Below are 15,228 nucleotides of genomic sequence, written 5' to 3'. Positions count from 1 at the left end.
TCTGTGGCTTTGGAGCCTGTCCTGGAACTAGCTCTTGTAGACCAGGCTGGTCTCGAACTCACAGAGATCTGCTTGCCTCTGCCTCCCAAGTGCTGGGATTAAAGGCGTGCACCACCACCACCCAGCAACTACGATCTTCTTAAATGCAATATCTAACATATACCTCTTCCTCCACCCTAGCACTATCCTGGATCCTGTCATAAGCCCCATTTATTCCTCTCATGACCTTTATCAAATGGGTAATTGTAGTGAAACTTCATTGGTATTTTAATAAATAAAGCTTGCCTGAAGATCAGGGAGTAAGATAAGACAGCCGCAATGGTCAGCCTTACAAACCAGGCAGTGGTGACACACACCTCTAATCCCATAGCCACACTAGTTTGCCGTAGAAACTGGGAGGTAGTGGTGCATGCCTTTAATCCAAGCCCTAGAAAGAAATATAAAACAGGATGAGACAGCTCTCAGATACAGTCTCATTCTGAGATTTCTGGAGGCAGGATTGCCATTTCAGACTGAGGTAGAGGTAAGAGCCAGTGGCTGGCTGTTTTGCTTTTCTGACCTTCTGGTTGAACCCCAGTATCTGTCTCTGGGTTTTTATTAATCGTGCTGCAGGTAATCTTATTTACCTACCCATTTACCACTTCCTTCTTGTAAATCCACTTGATTTTGTTCAGGAATCCCATGACCTTGCTGCTCACCGTGGGCTTCAGCCAAGCACTAAGCCAGGAATGTTCTTGTTTGACTGGGTTAGACAGCCATGCTAATTCAACACTCTTGCCAGCAATGACTTAGGAAGGAATGTGTGACTTGCTCTGACCAGGGGGGCTGTCAGTGAAGTCTGTTAGAAGACAGACTTGAAGACTGTGCAATCTCCCATGAATTAATGAGTCCTAACAATGAGCACCATGGCTTCCTGCATTATAGAAAGAGAGACAACTACACATGCCGGCAACCAGCCTTCCAGTGGAGAAGCCAGCACTGCCTGTCTGTGCGCCTGACTCCAGGACTGACTCTCAGACTGATCTAGAGATTGCTCCTCTCTGTTGTAGAAAATACAGAAGAATATGTGGAATTGCACTCTGAGCAAACTCCAGACAATGGAAAACTCCATCTGTTAAACAGATAATTGGCAAGGAAAGAAAGACTTAGCAGAAAACATTAGCATACAAGAGGCTTGAAAGAAGACATGTTTAAGTATATAAGACAACAGGGATTAAAACCACAAGGAAATATGAAGAAGTCACTACAATATGAGATTAGGTCTACTTGTGGGGCTCCTAAGACTGGGAGCAGGGGCTGTCCCTAATGCTGTGGCTGGCTCTTGGGAACCTATTCCTCATCCTGGATTGCCTTGTCCAGTCTTAATACAAGAGGAGGTGCTTAGCCTTACCACAACTGGATATGCCATGCTTTGTTGAAACCCAAGGGAGGCCTGTCCCTTTTTGAATAGAAACAGAGGAGTGGATTGGGGTAGTAGGTGAGGGAAGGGAATGGGAGGAGAGGAGGGAGGTGAAAATGCAGTCAGGATGTTAAATAAATAAATAAATAAAATTTTCAGAGTCTGACATTAGTGGCCTGGTAGACTGTGACTGAGCGGTCATAGATAACCCGTGTGTAGCCCCTCCTGAATCTAGGATGACTGAGACTTTCCTCATCGTTAGAAGAGAGCAGAATAATGGGGTACAGCACATCACAGAGGATGGGTCCAGCTATGAACAGAACTGGTCACAACGCATCCACAGTCACAGAGCAAAGATATGAACATCAATGCTCAAGTCACCTTTTTGTCAGGCCTGCATTCAAGCTGAGTCTTCCCTCCTCAACTAAAACCTTCCTGTAAACATCCAGAGACACTCAGAGATGTGTTCCCATAGCAATTCTAAATACAGTCAAGTCGATAATGCAGCTCACCCCTTGCGAGGCCTCAGCCATATGTGACGGCTATTTTTGTGCCAACTTGACTGAAATGGTTGGAATTAACTAAAACCCAAGCATCTGGGTTCACCTGTGAGGTTTTTTTTTCTTAATTAAATCATTTGAAGAAGTAATTAATCCTATTTTGGATCTTTGAGGTGAGAAGATACATCTATAATCCAGATCTTTTGAGGAGGGAAAATGTACCTCGAATCTGGGCAACACCTTGTGCTGGCAGCCTATACAAAGGACAGGAAAGAAGGAAGCTTGCTCCCTATTTGCCTGGTGGCTCTTGCTTTCACTGGGAAGAGCCTACTTCTTCAGGATTCTGGCATATACTGGACCAGTTGATGCATCTAGCCTTGTAGACGGAACAGCTACTGGATTCTTGAAACTTCCACTGGTAGACAGTCATTGTTGGACTAGCTGGAAAATACCCCGTTAGCCATCCCAATAAATTCCCTTTAGATGATAGATAGATGATAGATTAGATAGATAGATAGATAGATAGATAGATAGATAGATAGATAGATAGATAGATAGATAGATAGATAGATACTAGAAGTTCTGTTCCTCTAGAAAACTCTAACACATCATAAGAAATCCTAGCAGCTTCGAGGGCCTCGAGCGTTCTAGCAAACTCTGGTTTATTATTTTAAAAGTCTGGTACTCTGCTGAAGTGACCGCATAGAAATGTACCTGGAGAGAAAGAACTCCTCAGGTGTGCCCAATCACCAGCTGACATGCCCAATAACCGAAGTCACAAGAATAACCACCTATGAAGACAACCAGAACCACCCAGCTGGATCAAGTTGAGATAGCAGAATTGTAAGCAAATAAATATAAGTGCCAGTATCTTTAAGGTGGTTTGTTGGGGGCGGGGGCAATAGACAGCTGAAGATAGTGGCCGCTTTTGGAGAGATGGGGGCACATGGAGACTTCTGCAGTGGCCAGTGTGGTCCTTCCTTCAACCTGGGTGATGGCTGCAAGCATGTGACTTACAATGATTTGCTGAGCTATGCATCTGCTCTGTGTGGTTTGCTACATCTGTGTTTTATTTTAAAATAAAAATAGTGTTTAAGAAGGAAAGGGAAATAAATGTCCACGTGGCTTGGCAAAGAGAAACAAGCTTTTCTTCCAAAATTCCTTCAAACCTTTTAAGCACCACTCCTAGGATCCTAGCAAAAAAAAAAACTATTCTTTAATTCCGACCTCATAGACTCATTTCATACATTAAGCAAGAAATATAAGCTTCTTCATGTCCTGGCAATTTGCAAAACAGAATTAATTGTTCTCATATTGCTAAACCTTTTGTTTTTCCTAAGTGAGAAAAACTAAGCGGTACCAAAGAAAGGGCACTTTGAAAAGCTGGCTCCCATTCTTCCTATTGGCAGCAATGTGCTATTTTTCTCTTTTAAATGCATTTCCCAGTTTCAGAGAACAAAACCTGTATTGCATTTGTGTGAGCGCTTGCATGTGTGTGTGTGTGTGCATATGTATGTGTGTCCGTGTGTGCATATGTGTATTGTGTCTGTATGTGCATGTGTGTATGTGTGTTCGTGTGTGCATGTGTGTATTGTCTGTATATGCATGTGTGTATGTGTGTTCATGTGTGCATGTGTGTATTGTCTGTATGTGCATGTGTGTATGTGTGTTCGTGTGTGCATGTGTGTATTGTGTCTGTATGTGCATGTGTGTATGTGTGCCTGTATGTGCATGTATGTATGTGTGTCCGTGTGTACATGTGTGTATTGTGTCTGTATGTGCATGTGTGTATGTGCGTTTGTGTCTGTGTCTCTGTGTGTATGCTGCACTTTAGTTTAAAACTATGAGAATCTTAGCCTTCATGTCCTATGCTTTCTAAAAAGGCCTTCAACAGACTGCGCCAGATGAATTGTGCTTTATTCTTGTCTTGCTGCCGGTTCTCTTCCATTCTCCTCATTCATTTCCCATTGCATATTGTTGTCGCGCGCACTTCACGTCTTAGAGTGACAATACCTCACTTTGCTAACAGCAAAGTAATCAAAGTTTCTGTTTAGGAGATTAAAATTCACCGCCATAATTCACACTGCATATTTTATAAAGCTTTCACACTATGTGTATTTTAATTAAATTCTAAATTCCTGCTAAACTTGTGTTCCTTCTGTTGCATTTTCCACCTGTGAGCTCGGTCAGATGCTTCCAAAGATTACAACTGAGTAAAACTACCATCAGTTCACAGTTCTCAGGAAAAATCAGATAATTGGGAGCTGGGAGTGGAGCTCAGTTGGCTGAGTGCTTTCCCGGCATTCGGGGCACTCCGGGTTCTCCCCATAGCACCTCACAACCCTGACCTGGAGGGAACACCTGTAGTCCCAGCACTTGGCAGGTGGAGGCAGGAGGATCAGGAGCGTAAGTCGTCTACAGACACAGAGTTCAAAGCCAGCCTGAACACATGAAACCCTGACTTAATATAGAAACAATCAAATAATAAAAATTGGTATTGTCATCTTGGTAGTTATGACTACTAGAAACCCTTGTTCATGTGGTCTTCTCATAATCGATGTCTACATAAAGGGAAATGTTTTATTAAGACCAGGACTTATGGATCTCTGTGAGGTCGAGGTCAGCCTGGTCTACTAAACGAGTTCCAGGGCAGCCAGGGCTACACATAGAAACCTTGCATTGAAAAAAAAGTAACCAAAAAAAAAAAAGACCAGGGCTTAAACTGATGTATTTATGTCGGTGTGTGTGAGTGCCAGGTGGATGCACCTGGTGCGGCATCCTCTCAGATGTCAGAAAACAATTTGAGGAGTTCTCTCCTTCCACCATGTGGCCCTGAGGATTGAACTCATGTCCTCAAGCTCCTTCACCAACTGAGGCATCTTATCAGCTAAAAGTCAGGTCTGAGTCAGCATTGTGCTCTATGCAGTTCAAGGCTCATATCAGAATTCATGGAGAAAAGCTGAATTCAAAATAAACCCTTCTCAAATCATCTCAAATCTCTTTTCTGGTTTTGAACATTAGATTTGAGGTTTCTTTTTTTTTTTCTTTTCTTTCTTTTTTTGGTTCTTTGAGACAGATGTCTCGAGTAGCCTTGACTCTCCTGAAATTCGCTCTGTAAACCAGACTGGCCTCGAACACACAGAGATCCTCCTGCCTCTGCCTCCTGAGTGCTGGGGTTAAAGGTGTGCACCACTACTACCCAGTGGATTTGGGGTTTCTTAAAGATAGTCTTTCATTCCCAGTTTCTTGATTTCCATTCATAAAGATGGGTAGAAGCAGAAGGTAATTAGTGACACTGGATGGACATTCCCAGTCTTCAGTAATTAATGTTCCTTCAAATTTCTATTCACTTCATCAGCAGTTGGAAGCGATATATAAAGATATATAAGGGTGTGTGTGTGTGTGTGTGTATAAATAGTATTTTTTGTTTGTTTTTTCGAGACAGGGTTTCTCTGTAGTGTTGGTGCCTGTCCCAAAACTAGCTGGCCTCGAACTCCCAGAGATCCGCCTGCCTCTGCCTCCTGAGTGCTGGGATTAAAGGCCTGCGCCACCACTGCCCGGCTAAATAGTATTTTTATAGACCAGAATTTATACTGGGCCTTCCCTTTCCTTCTGCTCTCCCTCTCTATTCTTTCCTGAGAGCTGCAATTCCCCTCTCCTAAAAAGAGGCTGATCCAGGCTGGGGAGAGAGATGGCTCGGTGGTTAGGGGTGAGCACTGCCCCAGGGCAGTGGTGGAGCTTTAATGGCTGCACTGGGGAGGCAGAGGCAGGCTGCCCTAAGGCTAATACCAATGGAACACTAATTACCCTTCTCTACAGTCTTTCCATCAGTTTTTCTTAAAGGAACCCAAATGGCTGGGATACACTGAGCCACAGATAACAGACATTTATAGTCATTAAAATAAGGCTTCTCCATGTACAATAGCAATTCCACAAATAACACTGACTTATATAAGACACAGTTGATTTCTCTCTTATTAAAGTCCAAAGGAAGTTAGTCCCAGGCTTCTATGGAGGTTTAGTTATGTGAATCCCACAGGAACTGAGGCCACTTCCATCCCTCAACTCTGCTCTGTATAGATTCCTTAAAAGAATAAGTCATTGTCCAAACTGGCTGATCCAGACAGCATCAAGGACAGGACCAAAAAAAAAAATCATTCCTGTCCACTTTGACCTCTGTCTGGACCAGTAACTTCCTTGAAAGATGTGACACTTTTACTTAGATCCCATAAACCAAAAGTCAGCTGAATAGCCCCATCTTGATGCAAAGGGGGCTGGGAATATCTTTATTATGAGGGTTCATGTAGGCACTTAGAAACTGTATGTCCCGCTGTTGGAGACAGAAGGAAAAGCACTATTAGGAGATTACTAGCAATCTTTCTCATCTATTCTTAGCTTTTTTGAGTTCAGGTCTTATTGCTGAGTAGTAATTTCCTTGAGGCTAAAACCTTCCATCTTGGAGGGAGTTTTTTTTTTTAATTTTTTATTCATTTTACATTCCAATTACAATTCTCTCTCCCTCCCCTCCTCCTCCCAACAACTCATCCCCATCCACTCCTCTGAAAGGGTTAGGCCTCCCATGGGGAGATAACAAAGTCTGGCACATTAAGTTGTGGGCTGAGCAAGGCATCCCACCATAGGGAAGTGGGTCCCAAAAAGCCAGCCTGCGCTCCAGGAATAGATCATGGTCCCACCGCCAGGGGCGGGAGGAAAACTTCTTAAGACATAGACATAAAGAGAGAGTAGAGCAGGAGGATATTTTAGGACAGGATTTTTACAAGGAGGTAAAAACAACAGGATGTTCTAGGGGGGAGGTAAAATGCATCTTTCTGCAAGGAAGCACCTTAGGACCGGAAGCAAACAATTCAAGATAGCTTCAGGACATCCCTGAAACTGACCAGCTTCACTAGGCCCTCCCTCAACAAGAGTGTATAAACAAGCAGTAAAGACTGCCAAGAGTCACTCTCAGACAAAACAAGCTGCACAGAAGACTCTGCTAGCCAAGTCTAGCAGCCTGGAAGAAGCACAGACTCCCTCAACTGCCTAGAAGAAACGGAGACCAGCCAAGCTGACTAGAAGAGATTCATACCTGGAAAGGACTCCCTCCAACCTGCTGAGCTGCCTGCAGGTGCAGTGTGCTCCAGTTGCCAGCTATTCTGAGCTGTCACCTATGCTAGGGCAGGCTTTGATGACGCAGCTCATGCAGAGGACCCGGGTTCAGTCCCAGAATCCAAATCAGGTGGCTCACAACTACCTGTAAGTCAAATTCTCGTGGGGGAGGGGAGAACTACTGCTCTATTCTGGCCTCCAGGGGCACCCATACATACATGGTACACACAAACCCACAGAGGTACACAGACATACACCTAAATCTTAAAAATAAACCTGAAACTCATTAAAGGTATCAACTCATTGGTGACTATTTGAAAAAAAAAGTCATTGAGCCCTTCCTTCTCAGGCTGTCACTGACAGCGAGTTCAGGAAAAGATCTTTCTCTCCCTCTCCTCATTCAATGATACTGGCTTTGAACTCTTGCTGCTCCTGTCTTCACCTCTATCGCGCTAGCATTGCCCACAGGCATCATGGCACCCAAATGAAGAGCAGTTTCCTTAAGCGCTTGCTTAACTATTTCCTCCACTCAGTCATCAGGTTGGTGGCAGGCACCTTTAACCACTGAAGCCATCTTGTGGGCCCTAAGTAGGTCAGAAACCATTTCCTTAACTACTTGCTGGTAGCAGGCACACATGCGCCCACCAAACCCATGCTGCACCATCTCCTCCAGGACTTGCTTACACAGTCCTCTAAGGATACCCTGTGTGGAGGAGCGCAGATTTGTTTCCTTTTTCATTCTCTCAAAGTGCCATAGTAGTTCTAGTTTGCTGCAGTTGCTTATTCTTTGTAGAGGAGGGAGTGTGTAACGTCCCAGCAGAGTGAGAAGACTGAAGGGCGTTCTGTGGGAGCTGTCTCTCTTCTCCTACCATGTGAACTGAACCCAGGCCACTAGTTTTAGCAGCAACTGTGTCTACCTGCCCAGCCATTTCGTCAGGCCTTCTTTTAAGGGTTGTACTACATTTATTTGTTTGTTTATGGAAGAGCACATGCGTACCACAGTGTGTAGAAGTCAGTTCTCTCTTTAACAAGTAAATTCTTTTCTTTTTTTTTTCTTTTTTTTTTCTTTTTGGTTTTCAAAGACAAGGTTTCTCCATGTAGCCCTGTCTATCCTGGAACTTGCTCTGTAGACCAGGCTGGCCTCAAACTCAGATTATAAGAATCCAACTCAGTAGTATTACTGACGGCTGGCCTGAAAGTCAGTAAAGACAGAGCGCTAGAGAGTGCTGGTGTTCTCAAAGTACAGCTGCTTCAAACAGATACCAACTTAGCAACACTTAAAATGTGTAGACTAGTTAGTGCCCTGGCAAAGTCCAAAACAAGTTAGTACCTCAACAACAGAAGCTTTCAAATCCACTTTCACTGCGGCCACTTTATGAGGAGCAGATCATAAAACAGTATTTAAATTCGACCTTCAACCCTCCAATTGTCTTACTTACAATTAAATCAAAGCTTGAGGATATTTATCGGCTAAAGGATAGGCAGAGGAATAAATGTAGGGTTATGGTTTTCTTCAGGGACCTGAAGCTTCGAAACCGTCGAGCCTTGTGATCTTCTTTTGCTCAAGCAGGAAGAATTCCCAGCGATTTTTCCAAGGCTCCTTTCCCTTCTGGTGTGATCTGTGCTGTCTCATGAAGCACAGGCTCATTATCCCCAGAGGTATTTTAACTCTTCTCTGCCTTCCCCACTACACATACCATGAAAGCCTTCTTCCCAAGCCTCTTCCAAAGAACGAAACACTGACAGGGGATGTAATGACTGTGGTTTTACTCGCTTACACATGTTCATTGTGTGTGCATTATATATTGATTTTGATAAAGAGGGTGACACTTTTCCTCATTTGAGTACAATGCTTGGCAGCAGGCACAACAAGATCCCAACCTTAAAGTGTGTAAACTAGTTTATCTCCGACCTTGCCAAGGGTCCAGCTACCCGCAGAAGTCTAGGCAGTGACTTTAAGTGCTTCTAACTATGTAGTGAAACATCTTATGAGCCCCGCTCCTTGTTAGTGTTGTGACATCTCTGAGCCCTGTACTGGGGGAAAAAAGCAAATAACAATTCTAGGGGTAAGGCAGGCTTGGTCTTTAGCTAAATGAAACATCCATCATTTCTCTCTTCCACAGAGGGACAAATGACTAAGTTTTATCCCCTGACATTGTCCATTGCTGATGATTCTCTACGTGGAAGTACAGAAGCAAGAATCTGGGTAATCAATTATAGCCTCAGCCTTTCGTGTGCCTTTGTATGGTAGCCTTTAAAAAATGTTTTGAAAAGTCGTGACTGAGAACAAATATGACTAAAGAAATGGGTAAATGCTTTCTATATAGGCATAACCTCAAGGTCCAGAAAATGGGCATCAAGAAAAACCTCACTGTTTCTTTTAAAGAGTTACAGTTAGCCGGGCGGTGGTGGCGCACGCCTTTAATCCCAGCACTCGGGAGGCAGAGGCAGGCGGATCTCTGTGAGTTCGAGACCAGCCTGGTCTACAGAGTCTAGTTCCTGGTCAGGCTCAAAAAAAACCACAGAGAAACCCTGTCTCGAAAAAAAAAAAAAAAAAAAGAGTTACAGTTAAACTTGGAGCGGCCGAGTCCATATTTTCAAATATGGCACTTTGGAAGCCAGGAATGGGACTCATCAAATTTACAAGCTAGCTAGAGCGTCTGTGGCTGAGGGCAAGATTGGGGTGGGTGGAGTAGGAGCCAAAGACACCGAAAGATTAGGAGTCAAGACTTCCTGCTGTTTCTGTTTGGTTTGGTTTTGGTTTCTTCAGCCTGTCCCTCTTGACTAAGTCACTCCTCCGTATCTCAAGATCTCCTAAAAAGACGAGTTTCTCCTCATCTACAATTTTAACAACTGTTGCAAAACACACCAAGCTTCCCCTTTTGCTTTCCTCCCTCTCTAGAGAAAGAAAGGAACCATCCAACGTGAAAAGGTGACGACTTCATCCTTTCTGTTTCTGATGAAATCGCCCTGCAATTGGTGTGAAGTTTGGAAGAGGTGTGGCCTTCGCTGCACTTTACAAAACCCGGCCAGTACGACCCAGAGGGAAATTCTGCTCGACTGGCCAGGAATCCCCCCCACCCCACCCACACCCACACAAGGAAATCTCCAAACTCAAGGGGATATCCCCAGCAACCTCTGCGGCCACTTTTAGAACCCACTCAGAGCCAAGCACAAGCAAGAGAGATGTTTCCCCGCGAGGGAAAGAACAGATCCTGAGGGGAGAGGGACGCGCGCGTGAGGGGCTGGGGAGGCTGGGGTGGGGCGGGGGAATAGGGACAACGACAGAGTCCTCTCCAGCCTTCCTAAGAGGACTTGCCTCTCCGGGGCGTCCTGGCGCATCCCGCATCACCGCATCCCGAGTCTCCTCCCCACCAGAGCCGCGCGGGTGCTTGAAACACAAGACACCGAGTTCCAGGAGGCGAGTGCGTGTCTAGATGCCCAAAGCCCGCGAGTGGCACCAGCTAGCCCGCGCTCTCTGGGAGGTACCGGTGCGCAAGTGACCAGGCTAGCCCTGGCAATGCGCTGCCCTGAAGGCGACTAGGCTAGTCCCGGCTCTGTGCCGCCCTGCAGCCCCGGAGGGTCGGTTTTACCTCGGATGTAGGCGCACTTGCCCTCGTCCAACTGGCTGGAGGCCGAGCCGCCCATGGCCGCGATCCCGCACGCGAGGCAGAGGACTGACACCGGCTGTCTGCTGCTAGCTGCTGAAGGTGGATGCGACAGGGAACTGGCGCTATAATTAAAGGGCCAACTTCCTCGAGAGGCGTCGCCGGCGCGGGCGCCTCCTCCTCCAGGTCCGCGCCCTCGGAAGACGTGTGGGCTGGCCCGGGGGCTGTCTTCCCGCCCTCGCTCTGCTGTTGAGCCCCCGGGGGGCTATCCAAGGAACTCCAGGGACCGAAAAAGGACTTCCCTCCTCTTGGCTGACTTTTCACCAGTTTGGGGACAACCCAGACACACCGTGGAGAGAGTAGAGTGGATCATCACTTCCAGGTGACCGTAAACCTCTGCCAGCTGGAAGCTTCATTACCTCTGTCCCACAAGATGGAGATCAAAAGCCCATTTGCCTTCCTGTTCTCCAGCCACCTGTCCAGAGCCTGTTTTCAAAGCCCCCTCCCCTCCCAGGGAATTCCCTTGCCGGAAGTATGGGAAGCTTGGAGGAGCCATACCTTCCTGCAACCAAGAAGTTGGACTTAGGAGGTGGGAAGTGAAGGGAGAGCTGGGGAGAGCAATGGAAAAGTCTAGCGAACACCGAGTGGATCCCGTACACTCTAAGGTCTGCCTGGGACTCACGGACCTGTCCTTGAGGGTCTCATCTTACCGGATGGGAAATAGCTGGTAGGAGACCGAGTGTTCTTTTCCCAGCAACTGCTCTTCAGTTTGGCAGCCTCAAGCAAGATCAGCCTGGGCAGAGGGGTCGTCCTGGTTTCTTTCTGTTCTTAGTGGTCAGATTTTTAGCAATTCCTACCAACTTAACGAAGCCTGAAGAGAACTTTAAGCCAGTTCTCCAGAAAGTGACCGCAAATGTTTCTCACAGCTCACACCCCTGTCTCTCCCACCCTGCATACATCTGTCTAATTTCAAAGTGTGTCCGATGTCCTGCAAATTCTTACATCTTCCCCTGTCCTCATTTCGCCAAGGAGAACCTAGTGTGTTACTCTCTGGCTGCTCCATTTCTTTCCAGTCAGCTCTGAACTGCTAATATCCCTGGGCTAGAGAGTAGTGAGCTGGCCTAGCATTCTGGAAGCTCTGGGTTTGAGTCTCAGCATCTCAAAACAAGGTGTGGTAGTGCACGCCTGTAATCCCAGCACTTTGGGAAGTAGATGCAGGAGGAGTGGGCTACACAGAGATTTGGAGACTAAGAGGCAGGAGGAGGTCAGCCTGGTTTACCGGGCAAGTTCCAGGAGAGCCAGGGGCCAGAAGAGATACACAGAGAAATCCTGTCTTGAAAAACCACTGCATGTGTGTGGTAGACAGACAGACAGACATGCAGACAAAACACCTATACACATAAAAGAATATCTTTTTAAAATATTCTGACTGGCTCTTGAAGTATATTTTTTTCTGAGCAGTACTAATTCCTTCTATTACATAAATTGATCCAATTACACCTCAGAATTCTCTTCTATTTTGAGCACAGCCGACTTGGATCTCCTGCCCAAAGCAGGTTTAGTTTGTCTCTACTTGTATAGTTTATCTGCGTTGGAGAAGCAAGGGATTATTCTGATTTATCTCTCTTCGCTCTGTCGTACATTCCCAGGTGGAAAGATTTGTGTGGAACAGAATCGCCAGTCCTGAACTGGCAAATTCAACTTTGACTCCCTGGCTGGTCATGTGACCTGGTCAGATTGCCTAACTCCCCGCCTTGTGGTAACCTTCTTTTCTCACTGTGAAAAAATGCTGAGGATAATCGGCTTATCAGAATTAGTGTCTCTCTGGTCCACAGTTCAGAGGTTCAGCCCAAGGCCAGCGGTCAAGTGGCCTTCAAGCTTGTGTCCGCACAGCAGCTCTTGAAGTGTTTTTGTTCCTTGTTATAATTTATTTGGGGGTTATTCTACCCCATCTCCACCTTGTTTTAAGACAAGGCTTAGAAAATCCAGGCTGGCCTGGAACCTACAATTAATTCTCCTATCCTGTTTCCTTACTACTAACACACCCTTGGCACCTGGCTCAACACATCGTGGCAGAACAGGTAGCAGGGTTGCTGGTCACCTCACAGCAGATGGGAATGTGTGGGCGAGGGGGGGGCAGAGGGGGAGCGTGGTATCTTAGTACCTCCTTCAAAAACACTCACAAGACTCCAGTTCCTAACAGTTCCCACCCTTCTACCAGCACCACGGGCTGAGGACCAAGGTTTCAAATACATGAACATTTGGGGATCATCCCTATGTGGGTTTCTTCAGCAGTTACATGGAGATAGTTATACTCGCCTTATGGACCATTGTCAAAATCTAGTTTCAGTGGGTCTTGAAGCTCTTAACATATCCCAAGGAGCATAGTAAGAGGGCAGTGGGTGTGTGCTGGGGTTGTTATCACAAGAGCAAGACTGGAAACGAAGGGCATTTTTGCCCCTTCCTCCTGAGTGCGGGGTTAAAGGTGTGTGCCATCACCTCCTGGCCATTTCTAGGATTTTAACTGACCCTTCAGATCATTCATGCTACATCAAGAAACAGGTGTTTTCCCCCCTCCTTCCCAAAAACAAAGATAATCTCTCTCTCTCTCTCTCTTTCTCTCTCTCTCTCTCTCTCTCTCTCTCTCTCTCTCGTTTATGGGAAAAAATAAGAAATTCATTATTTTAATCTTTTTTATTTCCTTCAGGTGGGGAACACATGCAACACAATGGTCATGTGAGCATGGAAGACAACTTGCCAGAGTTAGTTCTCTCCTGATCTATTGTGTCATCCCAGGAATTGAACTCAGGTCATCAAACTTGGCCCCTCTGCCCACTAAGCCATCTAGCTGACCCCCAGAATTCTTTTTGTTTTTTAATTTCAGTCGTAGTATTTAATCTTTGCAAATCCTGTGTGAGCATCATTTTGTTAATTACACGTTAAAACGAGTCTCTGAGCAATTCAATAACTTTATGAACCCAATTCAATTTCATACAATTCAAACCATCTAGTTTAGACGTCCCCTGTGCGATGCTCGTTTCTGCCAGCATCAACGCATTTTGCTTTGAAACATTCTTAAGGCCTCCTCTCTCAGATCAATATCACAGCCTTAAATGATTCACCTACTCACTAAGATATAATTCATATACCATAAAATTCACACATTTGGATTATCCTTTTAAAGAAGACAAGATTTTAATAAATATTGAATACTCTTTTGGGGGGGGGCAGATTTTGAGACAGAGTTTCTCTGTGTGGTGCTGGCTGACCTAGAACTCACTCTATAGTCCAGGCTTGGCCTCAGTCTTGCAGAGATCCACTTGCCTCTGCTTCCTGAGTGCTGGGTTAGAGACACATGCCACCACTGCCTGGCCTATAGTTAATATTATTAAAGCTTGTGTGCTTGGAGATTTCCTTGCATGTCATGGAACTATGAACTCCTTATTTTCTGTGTTCCCATTCAGGATAGAGGACTCCGTTACTGGGCTATGTAATTAATTGCTCGCTGGGTGAAATTAGAGCTGTAACTCTGTTGTTGCATGATTGCTAAGTACATGAGGTACTACACCAGTGATCCAATTTAATCTCCATAATCCCACTGAAGGAAGTACCATTTGTATTACCATTTTTTGCAATGAGGCGAACAGTTAGGAGTGTGACTAAGGTTGTCTGTGTGTTCTGGGTTATCTGATACTACAGTTCATCTTTTTAAACCCTGTGCTGGTGCTTTGTCCTAAAACTTGATTTTGTTTGTTTTTGTAAGTAACCTAGGTTTTACTACAAAGAATTAAATGACATCGTTAAATTAAAAGAAAGGATAAAGATCACACAAGCCAGTATCGGTATCTTTGCATAAACTCAATTATCAGCTTGATGTAAATTCTTACAGATTTACTGACTATGAATGTATGAGCAGTTGTGATTTTTAATTGTATATAACTTAAAATAGTTATTTATTCGAGTGAAATGGTGCTTTAATACATAATTTTATGTATTTTTGTCATAATTTTATCCAGATTATTTCTACTAAATCAATATCTAGCTCCGGGTCAGTGGTATTTCACTGTATAAATTGCGCTTACTTCAGCCACTCTCCAGCAGCTGTGTTGTGTTTCTTTCCCTGTGCCTCCACCACATTACAGATTTTCATAGTGATTATTATTTTATCAGTCATTAGTCTTTTCAGTATTTCTCAATTTAGCCATCCAAATGAGGATGATATTCTGTTGTTCAGATTTGACGTTCCTAGCAGCGAGCCTTGAATTTTTTCCCCATGGACTTTCTGGCCATCTGTGATCCTTCTTGTGAGTTTGGAAGGATCTTGACTTAAGCAGTAACAGCATCAATCCTCTTGCTGTAACATATCCTGCCAGTTAAGCTTCTTATTATTATTGAAACATATTTTCCCATGTTTTTTTAATATTTTATTTATTTATGTATTTATTATGTATACAATGTTCTGTCTGTGTGTATGCCTGCAGGCCAGAAGAGGGCACCAGACCCCATTACGGATGGTTGTGAGCCACCATGTGGTTGCCGGGAATTGAACTCAGGACCTTTGGAAGAGCAGGCAATGCTCTTAACCACTGAGCCATCTCTCCAGCCCTTTCCC

The 15,228-nt window shown here is 44.9% G+C and overlaps 1 protein-coding gene across 1 annotated transcript in view; it reads right to left on the bottom strand.

The window, feature by feature from the left end:
• The window catches only part of Fam129a (family with sequence similarity 129 member A), a 161,260-nt gene extending 150,537 nt beyond the window's left edge, over positions 1-10,723 (bottom strand). Inside the window, exon 1 of the mRNA XM_005363854.3 lies at positions 10,602-10,723. Within this exon, the coding sequence (XP_005363911.1) occupies positions 10,602-10,656 (55 nt within the window). The 5' untranslated portion in view covers positions 10,657-10,723. The remainder of the gene's footprint in view (positions 1-10,601) is intronic.
• Positions 10,724-15,228: the final 4,505 nt, after the last annotated feature.

This window comes from Microtus ochrogaster, assembly GCF_000317375.1.
Source record: "Microtus ochrogaster isolate Prairie Vole_2 chromosome 6 unlocalized genomic scaffold, MicOch1.0 chr6_random_2, whole genome shotgun sequence".
NCBI lineage: Eukaryota > Metazoa > Chordata > Mammalia > Rodentia > Cricetidae > Microtus > Microtus ochrogaster.
The sequence above is the reverse complement of the archived record's forward strand: the minus strand, read 5'-3'. Positions and strand labels throughout refer to the sequence as shown.